General features: G+C 36.2%; 1 protein-coding gene across 4 annotated transcripts; it reads right to left on the reverse strand.

Moving 5' to 3' along the window:
* Nucleotides 1-654: 654 nt before the first annotated feature.
* Nucleotides 655-14,024, reverse strand: gprc5c (G protein-coupled receptor, class C, group 5, member C). 4 transcript variants are annotated; one of them, XM_051915660.1, is made up of 6 exons: nt 13,877-14,024; nt 13,688-13,754; nt 8,983-10,054; nt 3,675-3,775; nt 3,343-3,465; nt 655-1,300 (listed from the first exon to the last, which is right to left on the reverse strand). In XM_051915660.1, the coding sequence occupies exons 3-6, from the start codon at nt 10,040-10,042 to the stop codon at nt 1,274-1,276; spliced, it is 1,311 nt and encodes a 436-aa protein (XP_051771620.1). In that variant the 5' UTR covers nt 10,043-10,054; nt 13,688-13,754; nt 13,877-14,024; the 3' UTR covers nt 655-1,273. The 4 variants fall into 4 exon arrangements, with proteins under 4 accessions (XP_051771620.1, XP_051771621.1, XP_051771619.1 ...); XM_051915661.1 differs by adding an exon at nt 2,685-2,728 and having other exon boundaries at nt 13,688-14,011; XM_051915659.1 differs by having other exon boundaries at nt 13,688-14,009.
* Nucleotides 14,025-15,112: the final 1,088 nt, after the last annotated feature.

Here is a 15,112-nt window from a genome sequence, read left to right on the forward strand (position 1 = left end):
ACTATTGAACGGTAGGCTTCTCCTCGGTCCGTTTGCCACAGGGGCCCACTGCAGTCACACCATTTGTACCGCCCTGTTTACACAGTTATTGAACAGAACTGATTAAACACTGAACTGACCTCAGCTGAACAATGACACTATTTTCTTTTTAGAGCTGCTTTATAGTAGAATTGAACTATTTGCATCATCATTATTTTTCTGTTTGTCACTGTAAAGCTGCTTTGAATCAATCTGTATTGTATAAAGCGCTATACAAATAAAGGTGACATTGGTCATTAGTACATACGTAGCTAATAGTTATAATACAAAAGAAAAAAAAACGTGTAAACTATCTTCCATGCTTTGGTCATGTGATGACGTAATGGCTACCTTTAACAACCCTCCATCTGTAACCCTGTAGCTCATGCTGGTATATTGTAAAACATATCAGCAGCATCTATGTAAATGTCATGTCTGGTTACGGTGAAGGGAATTTTCCATTCGACTAACTTCCCTTTGGGAAGCTATCCCGATGATATCCCTGTGACCATGTCATATGCACAATCAGTCTCACAGTAACATTTCAGAATTTCAAAAACAGTGTTTTTCACATGGTAAGCTGTTTGTACCTACAGCAAGATGAGTTAAAAAAAAAAAACATCCTTTCAAACTGAATTTCCCATTCAATTAAATTTTAATATATACATCAATCAGCAGAACAATTACAAAGATATTCTGTTCAGATTGAGTGTAATTTGTACATTACAATAAATACAAAGTTGGAAAAATAATGAAATAGTCATTAGTCTGGTCGCTGCACCAAAATTCTGATTGCACATTATTAATATTTTATATATGTAAATAAAGTTTATGCATATGTATGGTGTCGCTACACCAATGTTTACAGTGGTAGAAGCAGCATGTCAGAACTCCATATACAGAATGAGTGACAGAAAACCAGCATACATTTATTTTACAGTCCTTTGCTGGTCTGTGGTTAAACACAGCTGGCAGCATTGCAGTAGTCTATACAATCATTGGTACAACTAATCTTTTTAATGTGTCCCATCCTATGCACAAACAAGCCATACTGTACAATTTCCCACCTTCAACGTTTCAATCAGGTTGAGATAACCCAACGCATTGTCTTTCAGTAGAGCAAACCAACAAGTTGTTGCTCAGTTACTCTGAGTTCAAGTTGGTCTGTGCAGTGGACCACAGCAATGGAAAGAAAAACAAAATCACAAATCTTTATTTAGAAACACCAGGAAAAAAAACAGCTGGCGTGAGCAGATCACTGGGGTCTTCTGTTGAAATTTCCCTACAGTGAGAAACAGAAGAAACGTTAGAGTAATATTTTAAAGTTGATCCAAGAAATAAGTAGCAATAGACCTTAATCAGGGTAGCGCCATTTTTAAGTTTTGATAGGAATGGATACAAGGGACAGAAAAACTTAAATGGATTGAACTGTTGTTTGACAAGATACATTGTTTAGCTGACGAAACCCCTTTCAGTAGACAACTAAACGACACTAAAACGGAAAACCTTTTATGCGGTTTGGCTGTTCATTTACACAACAACAGCGTTTTGGTGGCCTGAAAATGTTCGCTTTTGAAAATGATAACGTTATCATCTCCATGTAAACAACAAAAACACGAATTTGTGAAAACGGTGGCGTCATGCACACGCGTATTATGTGTTCATTCTATAGGCGCATAATGTTTTTTTACAAAGTGACATCGCCAACTACTGGCCTAGCATGAATAATACTGTTTTTAATCGTTTTCACAACAACGTTGTTGTCTGTACATGAAAAGTGCAAAGGAAAAACTTTTACATTTTCAGTACATCGTTGTTGTGTAAACATACCCAAAAACTCCATTAAAAATGTTTTAAAGTTGTGAGTTGTGATAATTATATGATAATTAAGGCCCCGAAATTCGCTCCGGCTGGTAAACACCTGTGACAATCAGTGATGATTGCGTAATAGATAGGTGTGTGTGGAGGCTCCGCCTTCTTTCAAATGGAAAGTTCATTTCTCCTGTTTAGTCGGTCAAGGTAAGACATGCACAAGTGAAAACATGAACACACTGGAGAGCAGCTTTATAGCAGAAAATGAAGTTGTACTTCTGATGAAACGAGACACTGACACTGTTTTTCATGTTTAATAGAGTAAAGCTGCTTAATTTTGAGAAATCTATTGTATAAAGTGCTATATAAATAAACGTGACGTGACTTCACAGGAGTGGCGAATTGCAGATCTCGTGCATACGTATCTATGTTGCTATGATCAGATGCTTTTCTTATGCTTTATTAAAAAAAAATGCATGCTGTTTTCTCAATTTTGTTGTGTGTTTATTTTGTTATTGAGAGGAAAGCGCACAGCACATATTTAGATATTCATCTAACCGTCGCTCTCAGCAGCGTGGGCGGCGTCGGATCGCTAGTCACGTATTTCGAAATTCGTTTTAACCCTAAGCGAAGAATGAAAAAGAACTTCACTGTGAGTATATCAGGGCCTTTAGTGCTCGCCATTGTAAAGACTGCGTCTATCTTTCACAGCCTTCTTTGCATCCTTGTTAAATTCAGTATGGCGACTAACCAGACTAAGGTCTATAAGAAAAATACATAGATGTCTCATGTGACAGAGGTGAGAAAAACAATAATTAAATGATTTTTTAAAAAGGAAAAGCCAGAAAACATACAGTTTAGTTTATTAGATTTGATTTCTTCTTCCACCCCCTCATACCTTACAAAAAATGAAAATAATAATTAACACAAACAATCACAATTTTTAAATTCCTCTATCCCAGACAGAAGGTTAGTGTCACCAAGTGCATTCTAGGAAAGAAAGCAGATCTTGAAAGAATGAATGACAAGGCAAAGAGAAGAATTCCCCACGGACATGTGTAATTGAGAGAGACGATAAAGCGAGAGGCAAGACCCAGAAATTTCAAGGACAGATTCTGTTTTCTTTACCAAAGTGAAAAATATTGAAGGATGTTTTGTGTGGCTGATTACGAACTTCATTGTAAAACAATTTAAAAATCTGTCATTTCAATGTTTGAACAGCTTGACAAAATTTTAACGTTTACAGGCCACAAAAACATCCTTCAGTTGGGTTTTCCACATATTCCAAATGAATGGTATACATGAAATAATCATTTTTATACAGCACCCTTACGAAGCTGAAGGACACTTTACAGTCAATCAGATTAATACAAACAGAAAAATTCTGTTCAAATGCCAGTAGGTCAGTATGCATGCATGTTGAAAATGAAGGAAGGCAGATAAAATTGAAAGGCGGTAGACTGGAGAGACCTGAAGCAAACAAACCCAGCATCACTAATGCTCCCCACGTACATTTGAATATATTTTTCTCATATCATCAACTTGTGATGACGGGCTGGTGTGACCGCTCTGGGCTCTAAGCGGCGTGCCTGTGGATGCTCGTGGAATCATATTGTCATACGATTCCCCCTGATGCTACAGCCGAAAACACAGTCCAAATAGATATGGCAGGTGAACACACAAATGCACAAAACATTCAAGTCTACAACACTGAAAGCAGATGCATAGGGTTCTTTTAGTAGGACTTTTGAATTTGTAGCTCTTTTATTTTGTTTGTGAACAGGGACAATAAGACTTGGTGGTTGTATGCATAGTCAAATCAGTAGTAAAATACGTGTACTCACATTTCCCACTCCTTTGGTGATGATGGCCAGTTCTGTCGGCTGATATACACAACTTCGGAGTTGGCCGTTATAACCGCCGTATGGGGACACAGGCTTATTAGCTGAGAAAACAATATTAAAACAAAAATGTTAATTGTTTGGACTTGAATACACCTTTGCATGACATGCCTTATACTTCATCAGGAGACAAAATGGCAAAGCTGCTATATGCAATAAATGTGAATAGATAACCAAGTGAATGTTAGTGTTATAGTTTATTTCAGATTTATGACTAATGTTGAAATCAAAATCTTCAGCATATCTATTTAGCATATTTATGTAATATTTGAATATACACTACTGTTCAAACGTTTGGGGTCAGAATGTTTTTTTTTTTATGAATACTTTTATTTAGCAAGGATGAATTAAATTGACCAAACGTTATGTTCCTAAATATTTCAATTAAATGCTGTTCTTTTGAACTTCTGTTTATGAAGAAAAATATTTAGAAGCACAATAGTTTTCAACATTGATAATAATAAGAAATGCACCAAATCAGCATATTAGAATGATTTCTGAAGGATCATGTGACACTGAAGACTGGAGTAATGATGCTGAAAATTCACCTTTTCATCACAGGAATAAATTGCATTTTAAAATCTATTCAAATATAACAATTATTGTATATTGTTATAATATTGTATTATTTATTTGATCAATTTTTGATGTGTGCGTGTGTATATACTAGGGGTGTAATGGTTCTTGGTTTAAAAAAAAAAAAGAACCGTACCATTCTCAAAACACAGTTTGGCACGCACTAGCACCGCGGTTAATCTCATATCTGACGACGCATATGCATCTATTTGGTTTGTTTAAAGAAAGAAATAAAAAAAGACAGTGTTAGGCTAATGTATGTTTCTATCCAAACTTTGTTCAGTGCGAGAGCCGTATGCTCTATATGACCAGTCATTTACGTCACCGTCATCACCCGGGTGTTTATAGCGCGTGACCGCAGGTGAGACCTGAACAGCACACGTTGCTATACTAATTCTTATAACTAATTCATTTAAGCATTGCCAATTTTATTGCCAATTCGCTTGAAAATTGTCAACATGCCCATCTTAGCGAGTATCCTAGCAAACATAGTAGGTTATGTCTTACGTGAACTTAAACACTCGAGAAAGAACGCATGTGTTCAGTATCAGTGTACTGTATCCGTGTATTGTGTCTTAAAGTGACAGCAGCCTAATATTCCTGCTGTCTTTGTGTTTTTAAATGTTAATCAAACAGCAAAAGACAAGGAAATCACTTATTGCTCTTGACTGAATAGCTTTTGTAACTTAATAATTAATAATGATTAATCTTTATTTAATTTATACAGTGAAGACTATATTCAATGTTTTTTTTTACATTTGATTAGCTACTTTATTCAATTGGTGTACCTGAAAAGCACTGTTTATTTTATTTGTATCTTTGCTCCACTGTATTTATTTGTGCTGTTGCTTGTAGTTTGATTATTTGTTTTAATTTTCTTTATTTTTATTTGACCTTATAGTCCTTTTTTCCCTGAATATCGCACATACCGAACAATACCGAAACCGTGACTCTAAAACCGTGATAAAAACCGAAATGTAATGTGAACCAATGCACCCCTAGTATATATACACACAGGCAGATGTTATGTTTTAATAACCTAGAGATATATACCTTTCTTTTATCATAATCTCTGAACAAACATCTCAAGTTATCTTAAACACCAGACCTGTGCATTTATAAGGCATATGACGCACTGCGGTTTGATAAGGTTGCAATGATGCATTGGGGCAGAAATGTCCTCTCGCTCTGTGAAATACTCAACACTGATGATACTGTTGCCACACCTCAGTCTCCGTGGAGACATGCTAATGTAAACACATGCTTCAGGGTCTCTAGATAGGAATAGTGCGTGCTCGTATTGACTCATGCCAGGGTGGGAGAGGTCTTCCATTTTGCTCTGGGTATTCATTTACTAGTGAGATATGATTCTTGAACTTTCAAACACTCCCTGTTCAATACAAACAGAAGCATTCCTTTTACTTCACAAAACCACAAATGATATGCAAATATTGATGGACATGAGGAAATGTTATACCTGTGGTACGTCATTGATAGATGATTGAATATATGCAACCGTACTGTGGATCAGGTATTGGTTGAGTAAACACAGTTGGATATTGTTGATTTATAATAGAAAGGTTTGACACACAGCTCTGAATGCACAAATGCATGGAAACTCTCAGCAACCTGGGTTCAAATTCATGGACATCAAAAGGCAGCAAAGATATTTGCATGTTTGGCCAGAGGAAACAAGCAGGTGCAAAGACAAAGAGAGAAACAGACAGAGAATGAGAAGACACGAGAGAGGAGGAGAAAGAGGAAGAGAGCACGAATGAACATCGTGTTCAGTGTGGTACCATCAGATATTAGACTTGAGTGGATTCAAACATCAGCATATCAAATTCAGGGGTGTAAGCAGAAGTTATTGTGAAATTCAGTCCTGTTTCCAGCATGTTCTGCAGCTTTGTCCTCTCTCAAAGTCACACGTTCCCTCTCCTCTTAGTGTATGTTAACAGACACAGACATACTGGGTTTCTGGATTATATGATTGGCAGTATTAGTTTAATTTGTAATCACTGCATGGAGCTTTTGAAACGGCACAAACTAGACATTTAAGGTTACATGGCTGTACACTATGTCAAAGAAGTTTCAGATCCGTAGTAATTAAAGTTGGAAATTGAGAATCCATCCTTTAAAATACTTGAACGAATGATTTTCATGATGTTCAGGTCCATTAACAGTTCTAATACGTAACAGAGCCACCTTATACTAGGGCCTATGATACTTCTGAAACGTGAACACAGACACTTTTATTTGTTTTGTTCCAAAATATGTCAGAACATCACCCATAATCAACAAGTATACTTTACACTCTCAGCCCTGGGGACAGTTGTTCAAAAGCAATCTGATCGGATTTCAGCTATCGGATTGGATCAAATCTTTAAAATTGGTTGTTTGAAAGTAAAAAAGGATTTTGAGATCAGATTAGATCACAAAATCCAATTTTGGTTGTGATCTGGATCAAATCATCAGTTTGTGTTTTAGTAAGATTGGGATACCTTTGATTAAAAAAAATCAGGATACTGATCCCAGCAGAAGGGTGGATTTCAGGAACAAAAATGTAATAAAACTGGTCAAAAAATACATTTGTATCATGTAATATACACACATATTTTTATTTTACTCTTGATTAGTTTAACTGTTAAAGTAATAAATTAGAAGTGATCATTATACCTATTAAGCCTTTCGGTAGCCTACAGTAAAGTAAAAAAAAAAAAAGAGATTTTGGTGTCATAAAATAATCCCCAAACAGTAAATGTCAAACAAACATATATTTAATTTGAAGTGTTTTTATCACTGTTTATAAACTACATTGGCCCAATTATAAGAGAGGAACCAGTCAAAAGTTCTTTGCGAGTGAACGCTTCCTGAAACTTTTCTGAGAGAACGCAAAAGCAATAGCACTAGTACCCCAGTAATAGCACTAGTAATCCAGATTTGGTAATCTGAAAAAGTGATCATCTGGATCAGGGTGATCCAATACAATTTTACTTTGAAAAACTGGCACAAAAGTAAGATGGATTATCTGATCCTGAATAGCAAAACATGGGATTTCCTAATCATTCTGATCCAGATTAAACTGGCCCCTGGTTTCACAGACAAGGCTTAAGCCTAGTCCCAGACTAAAATGCATGTTTGAGCTGTCTTTAGGAAGTTTTATTCATCCACATTCATCACAACGTCCCATTCTTTTCTCCTCTTCTTATCGCTAGTAAACCAGTGAAGACTTACATCACTTCTCTTGTTGCCCTTCGACTGAAAATTACAACCAAAAGCCACACAATGTGGCATCGTATATTATATTCCGAGTTGTGTTGCGGTAAAAATAGCAATAGGACAGTGTCAGTAGCTCACCAAGAGCAACCATTTGATGTCATCAACATAGAACACACTGTGCATCCAAACAAAATGGTGCCGCCCATTGTCTAAAATATGTATAAAACGATGTGGATTTTTTAAATAACGTAAATCTTTCATGGGTTTTCTACTACATATTTCAGTAAGAGACATCATTTACGTTATATTAAGCCATACAAGTCTTAATACCAGGGGTTCCCTTTAAAGTATGTCAGTGCCATTGTTATGTCTAAAAATGCACAACAGTAAAGTTTTTTCAAAGGCACATTTATAAAAGCTACTTAAATATCCTAATTGAACAAAGGCCTAATCCTGGCTTAGTCTAAGTCCTGTCTGAGAAACCAGGCCTTAGTGTTTCCACAAGAGGCACTGTAGTGGGCGTAAACTGTCAAACCAACTACAGCACTTTGACGTTGTTGCGATAGCCGTGTTTACTGTACAGCTAGCTATCTGAATACTTCTAATGAATTTAAAAGCTGCAGACATGTAAAAGTAACAATAATGCCCTTGAGTTCTGAGGATTAGCAAAATGTCAAATGCAAATTGCTGTTAGAAACATTAAATATCCTGACCACAGATAAGATCATTATAAATGTGTTTACTGTCCTTTTGATCCATTTAATGATTGATCAAATGTGACAGTAAAGACTTTTATAATGGTACTAAAAAAAATTTATATTTCAAATAAACACTGTTTTTAAACTTTCTATTAATAGAAGAATCCTGAAAAAAATGTATCACAGTCTCCATAAAATATTAAGCAGAACAACTGTTTTCAACATAGATAATAAGAAATGTTACTTGAGCAGCAAATCAGCATATTAGAATGATTTCTGAAGGATCATGTGACACTGAAGAATGGAGTAATAATGCTAAAAATTCAGCTTTCTTCGCTATCACAGGAATATATTAAAATGTATTTAAAGAGTAAAGTTATTTAAAATTTTAATTTTATTCCTTGATTTTAACCCCCAAAATTTTGAACGGTAATGTTTTAGCAGATGCAGATAGCTAATAACATTATTTAAAAATAACGGAAAAATAAATAGTATTTTACCTGATTACAGAAAAAAAAAACCTCAAATAAATTAAATAGATGTACGGTAGAAAATTTTATATCTGGCATAGAAAAAAAGCCCGTATGTTATCTGCTTCCAGTATTAGCCTAATCAGACCGATGCTGATAAAAACACACTAATATTTCCTGAATGAAATTATCACAGATATATTATGGATCCCTAATAAAAACTAGCTTGTAAAACTTTAAAGCAAAGATGATAAAATACAAAGTAAAAACTCAAAAGCTTGCATTTACCTGTGTTGGGCTCATCCATAGAGAAGGCCTTATTCTCCATATATATACTCTGTGCGCTCTGCTCCTTCAGGATGTTCTCGTACCCTCTACTGGGGTACAGATCTTCCTCAACAGCTGGATCCTCATCTTCTTCACTCAGGCTACACACCGCCGGCACCGTGTGGAGCAGCAGAAACACCCATGCATTTGACACCAGTGCTATAGCCAGGGTGGGGTCATCCCATGTCGGCCCACCATGCTTTAAGTTCCCGTATACGTACATGACAATCCACGCCACCCAGATGCCCACCGAAAACAGTCCTGTGACCAGAATGAGGGCTCCATCTTTGCGCCAACGCTTGTGCTTACCTGCCAATATGGGTAAGGATGCCACCACGACTGCCAAGAGTAGATTTAGAACATATATGAGCGCCATGACAAAATCCTGGTTGTCAATGTTACAGGGAACAGCAGTGGCAGGAAGAGGAGTGGCAGAAGCGAGGGTTCTATTAATGTTAGTTGGGTATCGTACAATTGTAATAATTAGCCATTCTGTGTTGATCACAACTTCCACCAGCCAGAGTCCCAGAGCGCCCAAACACCAAACCCAACCTCTGGGCCCCAAGTTCCTCCTGGCTAGTATGTTCAACCTCACGGCTTGCATGAGAAGGCAGGAGAAGCAGCCGGCGAACAACACCCCAAACAGAAAGCGGCGTGACGCACATGTGGCGAAGTTCCTCCCGACGATGAAGGCGAACGTGAGGGCGAACAGTCCAAACGTGAAGATCAGGAACACAGTGTGAAGCCCCAACGAACTGCGCCAATTCTTGTTACTGATGAAGGGAAGGCTGGCTAGCAGCACGATCAGAAGAATCAGGGTGGCCACCAAACCAGTAGCTGCAAATGCCTCCACTACAACACCCCAAACAGCACTCAGGTCACACAGATAGAAATACAAGGAGTCCACATTATCTCCACAGCCCTTTGGGATCGAAGTCTGTGCCAGTGATCCAGGAAGAATGCACAGAGCAATGAAGAGCAGAAGATGAAAACGTTGGGATTTGGAGTGGAGGTGATCCATGGTTTCCAGCACCTAAGATCAGACAAGAGAGAAAAGCAAGAATGAGCATGCAAGCATGCAGCAATTAAGAGTTACAACAAGATAGAGTGACATTGACTCAAAATCCTCCCCTTATACACCAAGGGAGGGAGTAACAACGTCAAAATCGTAATAACATCAAAGCCATTTAAACGTCACTAACAGGTTCATGCCCCACAAGTGTGGCCCACCCTGGCTCTCTAAAGGTGTGGTCTTACCAGACTTTGAACATGCAAAATTACGTCAGACATTGCGATGAATATGGGTAACAGGATTATATAACTTAAATGGTGATTTACACACTACCATACAAATGTTTGGAGTCAGTAAGATTTTTTTTTTAAGGAAATTAACATTTTTACTCAGCAAGGACATATTAATTTGATCAAAAGTGACTTTGTTTCAAAAGTTTCCATTTTAATGCTGTTCTTTTGAACTTTCTATTTGTCAAAGAATTCTGGGGGGAAAAAAATGTATCACTTAAGCAGCACAACTGCTTTCAACATTGGTAAGAAGAACAAATGTTTCTTGAGCTCCAAATCAGCAAATTAGGATGATTTCTGAAGGATCATGTGACACTGAAGACTGGAGTAATGATGCTGGAAATTCAGCTTTGTCATCACAGGAATAAATTACATTTTAAAATATATTAAAATGGAAAAACAGTTATTTTAAATGTCACAATATTACTGTTTTTACTGTATTTTTGAGCATAAGAGACTTCTTTAAAAAAAAAAAAAAAAATTACAGACTTTAAACTTTTGAATGGTATAGTGTATATAAACTATAGGGTATTATTTAGTTGTATTTAATATAGATTTGTTCCAATTTCAAGCTCTTACTCATAATATCACTGTTTTTTAAAGAATATTTTTGAACAGACTTATGAAAATCTCACAAAAGTGCACATCATCGTAAAGGTTCTTGGTTCATTTTGAATCTGGCATGACCAAAAACTGACTCGCTCAGTGAGGGAACTCAGTAACAACTCTGAACTTTTCTCTGAATGAGTGATTGAGTATGATTAATCTAGTGTGACCGCACCTTAAAGGGTTAGTTCTCCCAAAAAGGAAAATTCTGTCATTAATTACTCACCCTTGTGTCATTCCAAGTCCGTAAGATATTCGTTTATCTTTGCAAGACAAATTAAGAACTTTTTGATGAAATCTGAGAGATTTCTGTACCTCCATAGACAGCCTACGCAACTACCACTTTGACGCTTCAAAAAGTTCATAAAGAGATCATAAAACTAATCCATATGAATTGGTTTAGACCAAATTTTCTGAAGAGACTTGATCGCTTTATATGATGAACAGATTTAATTTAGGCTTTTATTCACATATAAACATTGATTAGCGAACATACTGTAAACAGCAGCTCAAACGAACCTGAATGACACACGAGAACAAACCACTTACAGAAGCTCAAACGTGATGCGTAACACACGAGAATGAACCTTACTGGTTCTCGAACGTCAAGCAAACATGCTTGAGCTTCCATTTACCACAACTGATGTGTGTGTTGATGAATGTTTATATGTAAATAAAAGCCTAAATTCAATCTGTTCATCATATAAAGTGATCGTGTCTCTTCAGAAAATTTGGACTAAATTGCATACAGATTAGTTTTACAATCTCTTTATGAACTTTTTGAAGTGTCAAAGTGGTAGTTGCGTAGCTGTCAATGGAGGGACAGAAATTTCTTTAAAAATATCTTAATTTGTGTTCCGAAGATGAACAAAAGTCTTACGGGTTTGGAAACACATGAGAGTGAATAATTAATGACAGAATTTTTATTTTTGGGTGAACTATCCCTTTAAGAGCAGAAATTAATCATTAAGCAGGAATTTCTACACCTGGAGCTCATTCAGATCGGTCTGTTAATCATTAGTCAGTCTTTTAAAGAATATTGATTTTCTTAGTTCCACTTTCAAAACCTTGAAGAGTGAATCAGGTAGAGAAAAATGTAAAAATCCAATTGGAACGGCTACATGAACTACATAAATTTCACATGTGCAAAAACATGCTTTGCACATGGGAAATGTGGTTTTGGAACAGTTATAATGTGAAATACATGTAATCTCATGTGGAAAAGATGTGAAATTCCTGTGGTTTTTATAGAGCTGCTAAGTTTCATTTATTACTGCATGTCACATTTCATGGTTCTCTTGTATTACAATTTAACAGTTTAATCCAGGATGAGTTAGAATGAAATGAAATCTCAGTACCCAAAACACTTGAATCTTAGTATTTGGTTTATAGCTTAATTTGTAATTCTCCCATAGCTTCTTTATAGTAAAATCGGTATATAAAAACACCACCTAAGAATCAAATTAGACTGAATTAAAGGAATGAACACAATCGCATTACAACCAGAATTGTTACCCAATGATGAGTCTGTTCCTTTTTAACAGGTCGTGTCTGTTTGATCACATTACACTGATTTCATTACTTAATCAATACTACTGATACTACTATTTCAGGAACCGCTACAGTACAGTTTGTGCTTAACTGCCAGTCGTTTTCATATCAGATTGATAAAAACTACTTATATAAAGTACAAAAATATATTTGTTGTATATTTGCTTGATGCGTGCCCTGGAAGAACTCCGTTTTTCTCTGTAGAAAAACAGTTAATAGACAGTTAATTCACATAAAGATTAAACATTTCTACTGTGTCAAAGCTAAAAATGATAATGCCACAATGAGCAAAGAAACTACAGGAGGACTTGTCAACAGGTTACCTAATCATATTGACTGTATTATAACTGCATTTTAATTGTTCATTTTATTTATTAGCCTATGGCACAATATGGAAAATTATTTAGAAAAGCATTTTTAACGATTTTCCAGATGTATTATATTTAGGCAGTGTATAAATTAAAATATAGACAAGCACTTTTCTGTGTATTTTTGAGATATTTACAAAATATTTTTGAGATATTTACAAAAACTATCATGGACAATGTCAAAAATATAGACGTTATCCAATTTTGGTTACAGAATGTGGTAAATGAGATGAAGAAACAAGTGTGTAACTGATCCACACGATAAGAAACGTGCGAACAGGCATATAAAATGGCGCTTAAATATGACATTTTGCAAGGTTTAAAATGCATTTTTGCATTTCAGCATTTCTCAATACATGTAATTTAACGTACTCATGTTTGACATACAGCCGTTTGAGCCAATCACATCATTCAATCTGTTACAACGCACCAATCAGAGCGCAGCACAGTGAGGCATTCGTGTCTGTGACTGACTGACTGACTGACTGGGCGTCGCACCTGAGCAGGTGAACAAAGATTCTCTTCATTACTCAAAATAGGTATAACGGGATTATTGCACAAATGAAACTACATTTGAGCTGCTTAACATAATTAACACCGTAGTAAAACATTTGCAACAACCCCCAAAACAAAACGTCTACATAATCGTGATATTTTCACCAACACATTTATAAACAAACCAGAATAATATTCCCGTAGACTCCATGAAACTGAATAACACTAAAAACATATATCAATAAACACAATAAAATAAATCACAAAATCAAAACATACTGTAAAAGTGGAAATCTGTTTACGATATCACGGACATGCACAAGAAAATAATAAAATAAACTCACCTTTTGCAGTCAGACGTAGATACTATGTAGTTTCTCTGACACTCTTTGGTATATGAGCACAATTTACCTGTTCAAGCAAGTGCATGAAAATAAATAAGACATCGCGGCGCCAAAATGTGCCAGAGAGCTGAGGTAAGGTATTAAACCCTGAAAAAAACAATGTCCCCTTTGTATTCCAGGCAAACAAACCTTCAAAAAGCTTCAAGGATAGTCGAGGGCAAACACTTGGCGAGTTTTGATAGCTTTCAGCCGCACACTGATGTGACTCCAACTCTTTTTCTCTTGCGCGCGCACACACTGACTCAAGCTTGCGAGCCCCTCTAGAGCTCGCCAGCTCTCACTGTCGGGAACGCGCATGTTTTCACTACCTGGAAAAGAAAAACAAACTGAGAGGGAAAAAAGAGGTATCGTAGTGAGAACTTTATGGTGGGTGGAGAGCAAGGACTTTGTAAGCTTCTATCTATTTATCTATTTATCTATCTATCTATCTATCTATCTATCTATCTATCTATCTATCATTACAAGAGCGTTACTAACTTTAGTAGCAGACTGGTAATTTGAGGCCTCAATGCTGCATAGCTTTGCTCTACCCCAGCACCAGCCTACTCAGGTAAATGGAACAATGGCTTTGTTTCTTTTACTTTGCTTTCTTTTGGGCCTGAAAACAGATGAAGGGACAATTTGAACTTTAAAAAGAATGAAGGCAAAATGAAGACACAAATTGAGTCTACCCTTGCCCATTTAAAATATGCTCAATCTCTTAATATTATGTTCACAACACAAGATCTATACTGATATTATAAATATATTTTTTTTGTTATCTTCCACATTTACAAGCAGAAAAGTAACAGGTTCAAAATTTAATCCTGTGGGAACTATATTTCTAAATGTGTGTGCACATTGCCACCTAGTGGCAAATCATTATATAATCATTACTTATCCTTTATCTCGTGATGCTTAGCCTACTTGGCTGTTGCTACTGCTCATGAGGGAGCACTACACACATTTTCTTCAGATTAATCTGATTTATTTGATATTTTCCACATGCTCTGTGCAACATTTTTTCTTATGCAAATCTCATACTGTTTATTCCAGCAGCGACAGGACAGCATGCGAGCAACCTGGGGCCTTGCTTAAGGGCACATCATGATCCTCTTTCACTCACCTTTGTACAGTCTGTTATATTTATTTAGCTGAAGACAGCTGATTATACTGTCTTAAATTTGCACCTTAATCTGCGTCTGGTGCTACTCAAAGTATAACCATATGGAGGACTTTCTTTAAGATTACAACAGTGATATACTCGAGGTAGAGAGCTAGCAGACTCATTGTTTCTTTTCCTGTCTTTTCCTGAATATGTTCTGCTCACATAACAGGATATTGTAGTTAATCTTTCCTAGTTTGACAGCAAAGAAAAAATAAGAA

The sequence above is a fragment of the Ctenopharyngodon idella genome, chromosome 12 (genome assembly GCF_019924925.1).
Source record: "Ctenopharyngodon idella isolate HZGC_01 chromosome 12, HZGC01, whole genome shotgun sequence".
Classification (NCBI taxonomy): Eukaryota; Metazoa; Chordata; class Actinopteri; order Cypriniformes; family Xenocyprididae; genus Ctenopharyngodon; species Ctenopharyngodon idella.

What these genes read in the sequence shown, in the direction of transcription:
- gprc5c (XM_051915660.1), bottom strand. Translation starts at nt 10,042, where the DNA reads ATGGATCACCTCCACTCCAAATCCCAACGTTTTCATCTTCTGCTCTTC. An exon ending in TATGGATGAGCCCAACACAG is followed by an intron (nt 3,776 to 8,982) that starts GTAAATGCAAGC and finishes TTGTTTTCTCAG; the next exon opens with CTAATAAGCCTGTGTCCCCA. An exon ending in TCACCAAAGGAGTGGGAAAT is followed by an intron (nt 3,466 to 3,674) that starts GTGAGTACACGT and finishes TTTCGGCTGTAG; the next exon opens with CATCAGGGGGAATCGTATGA.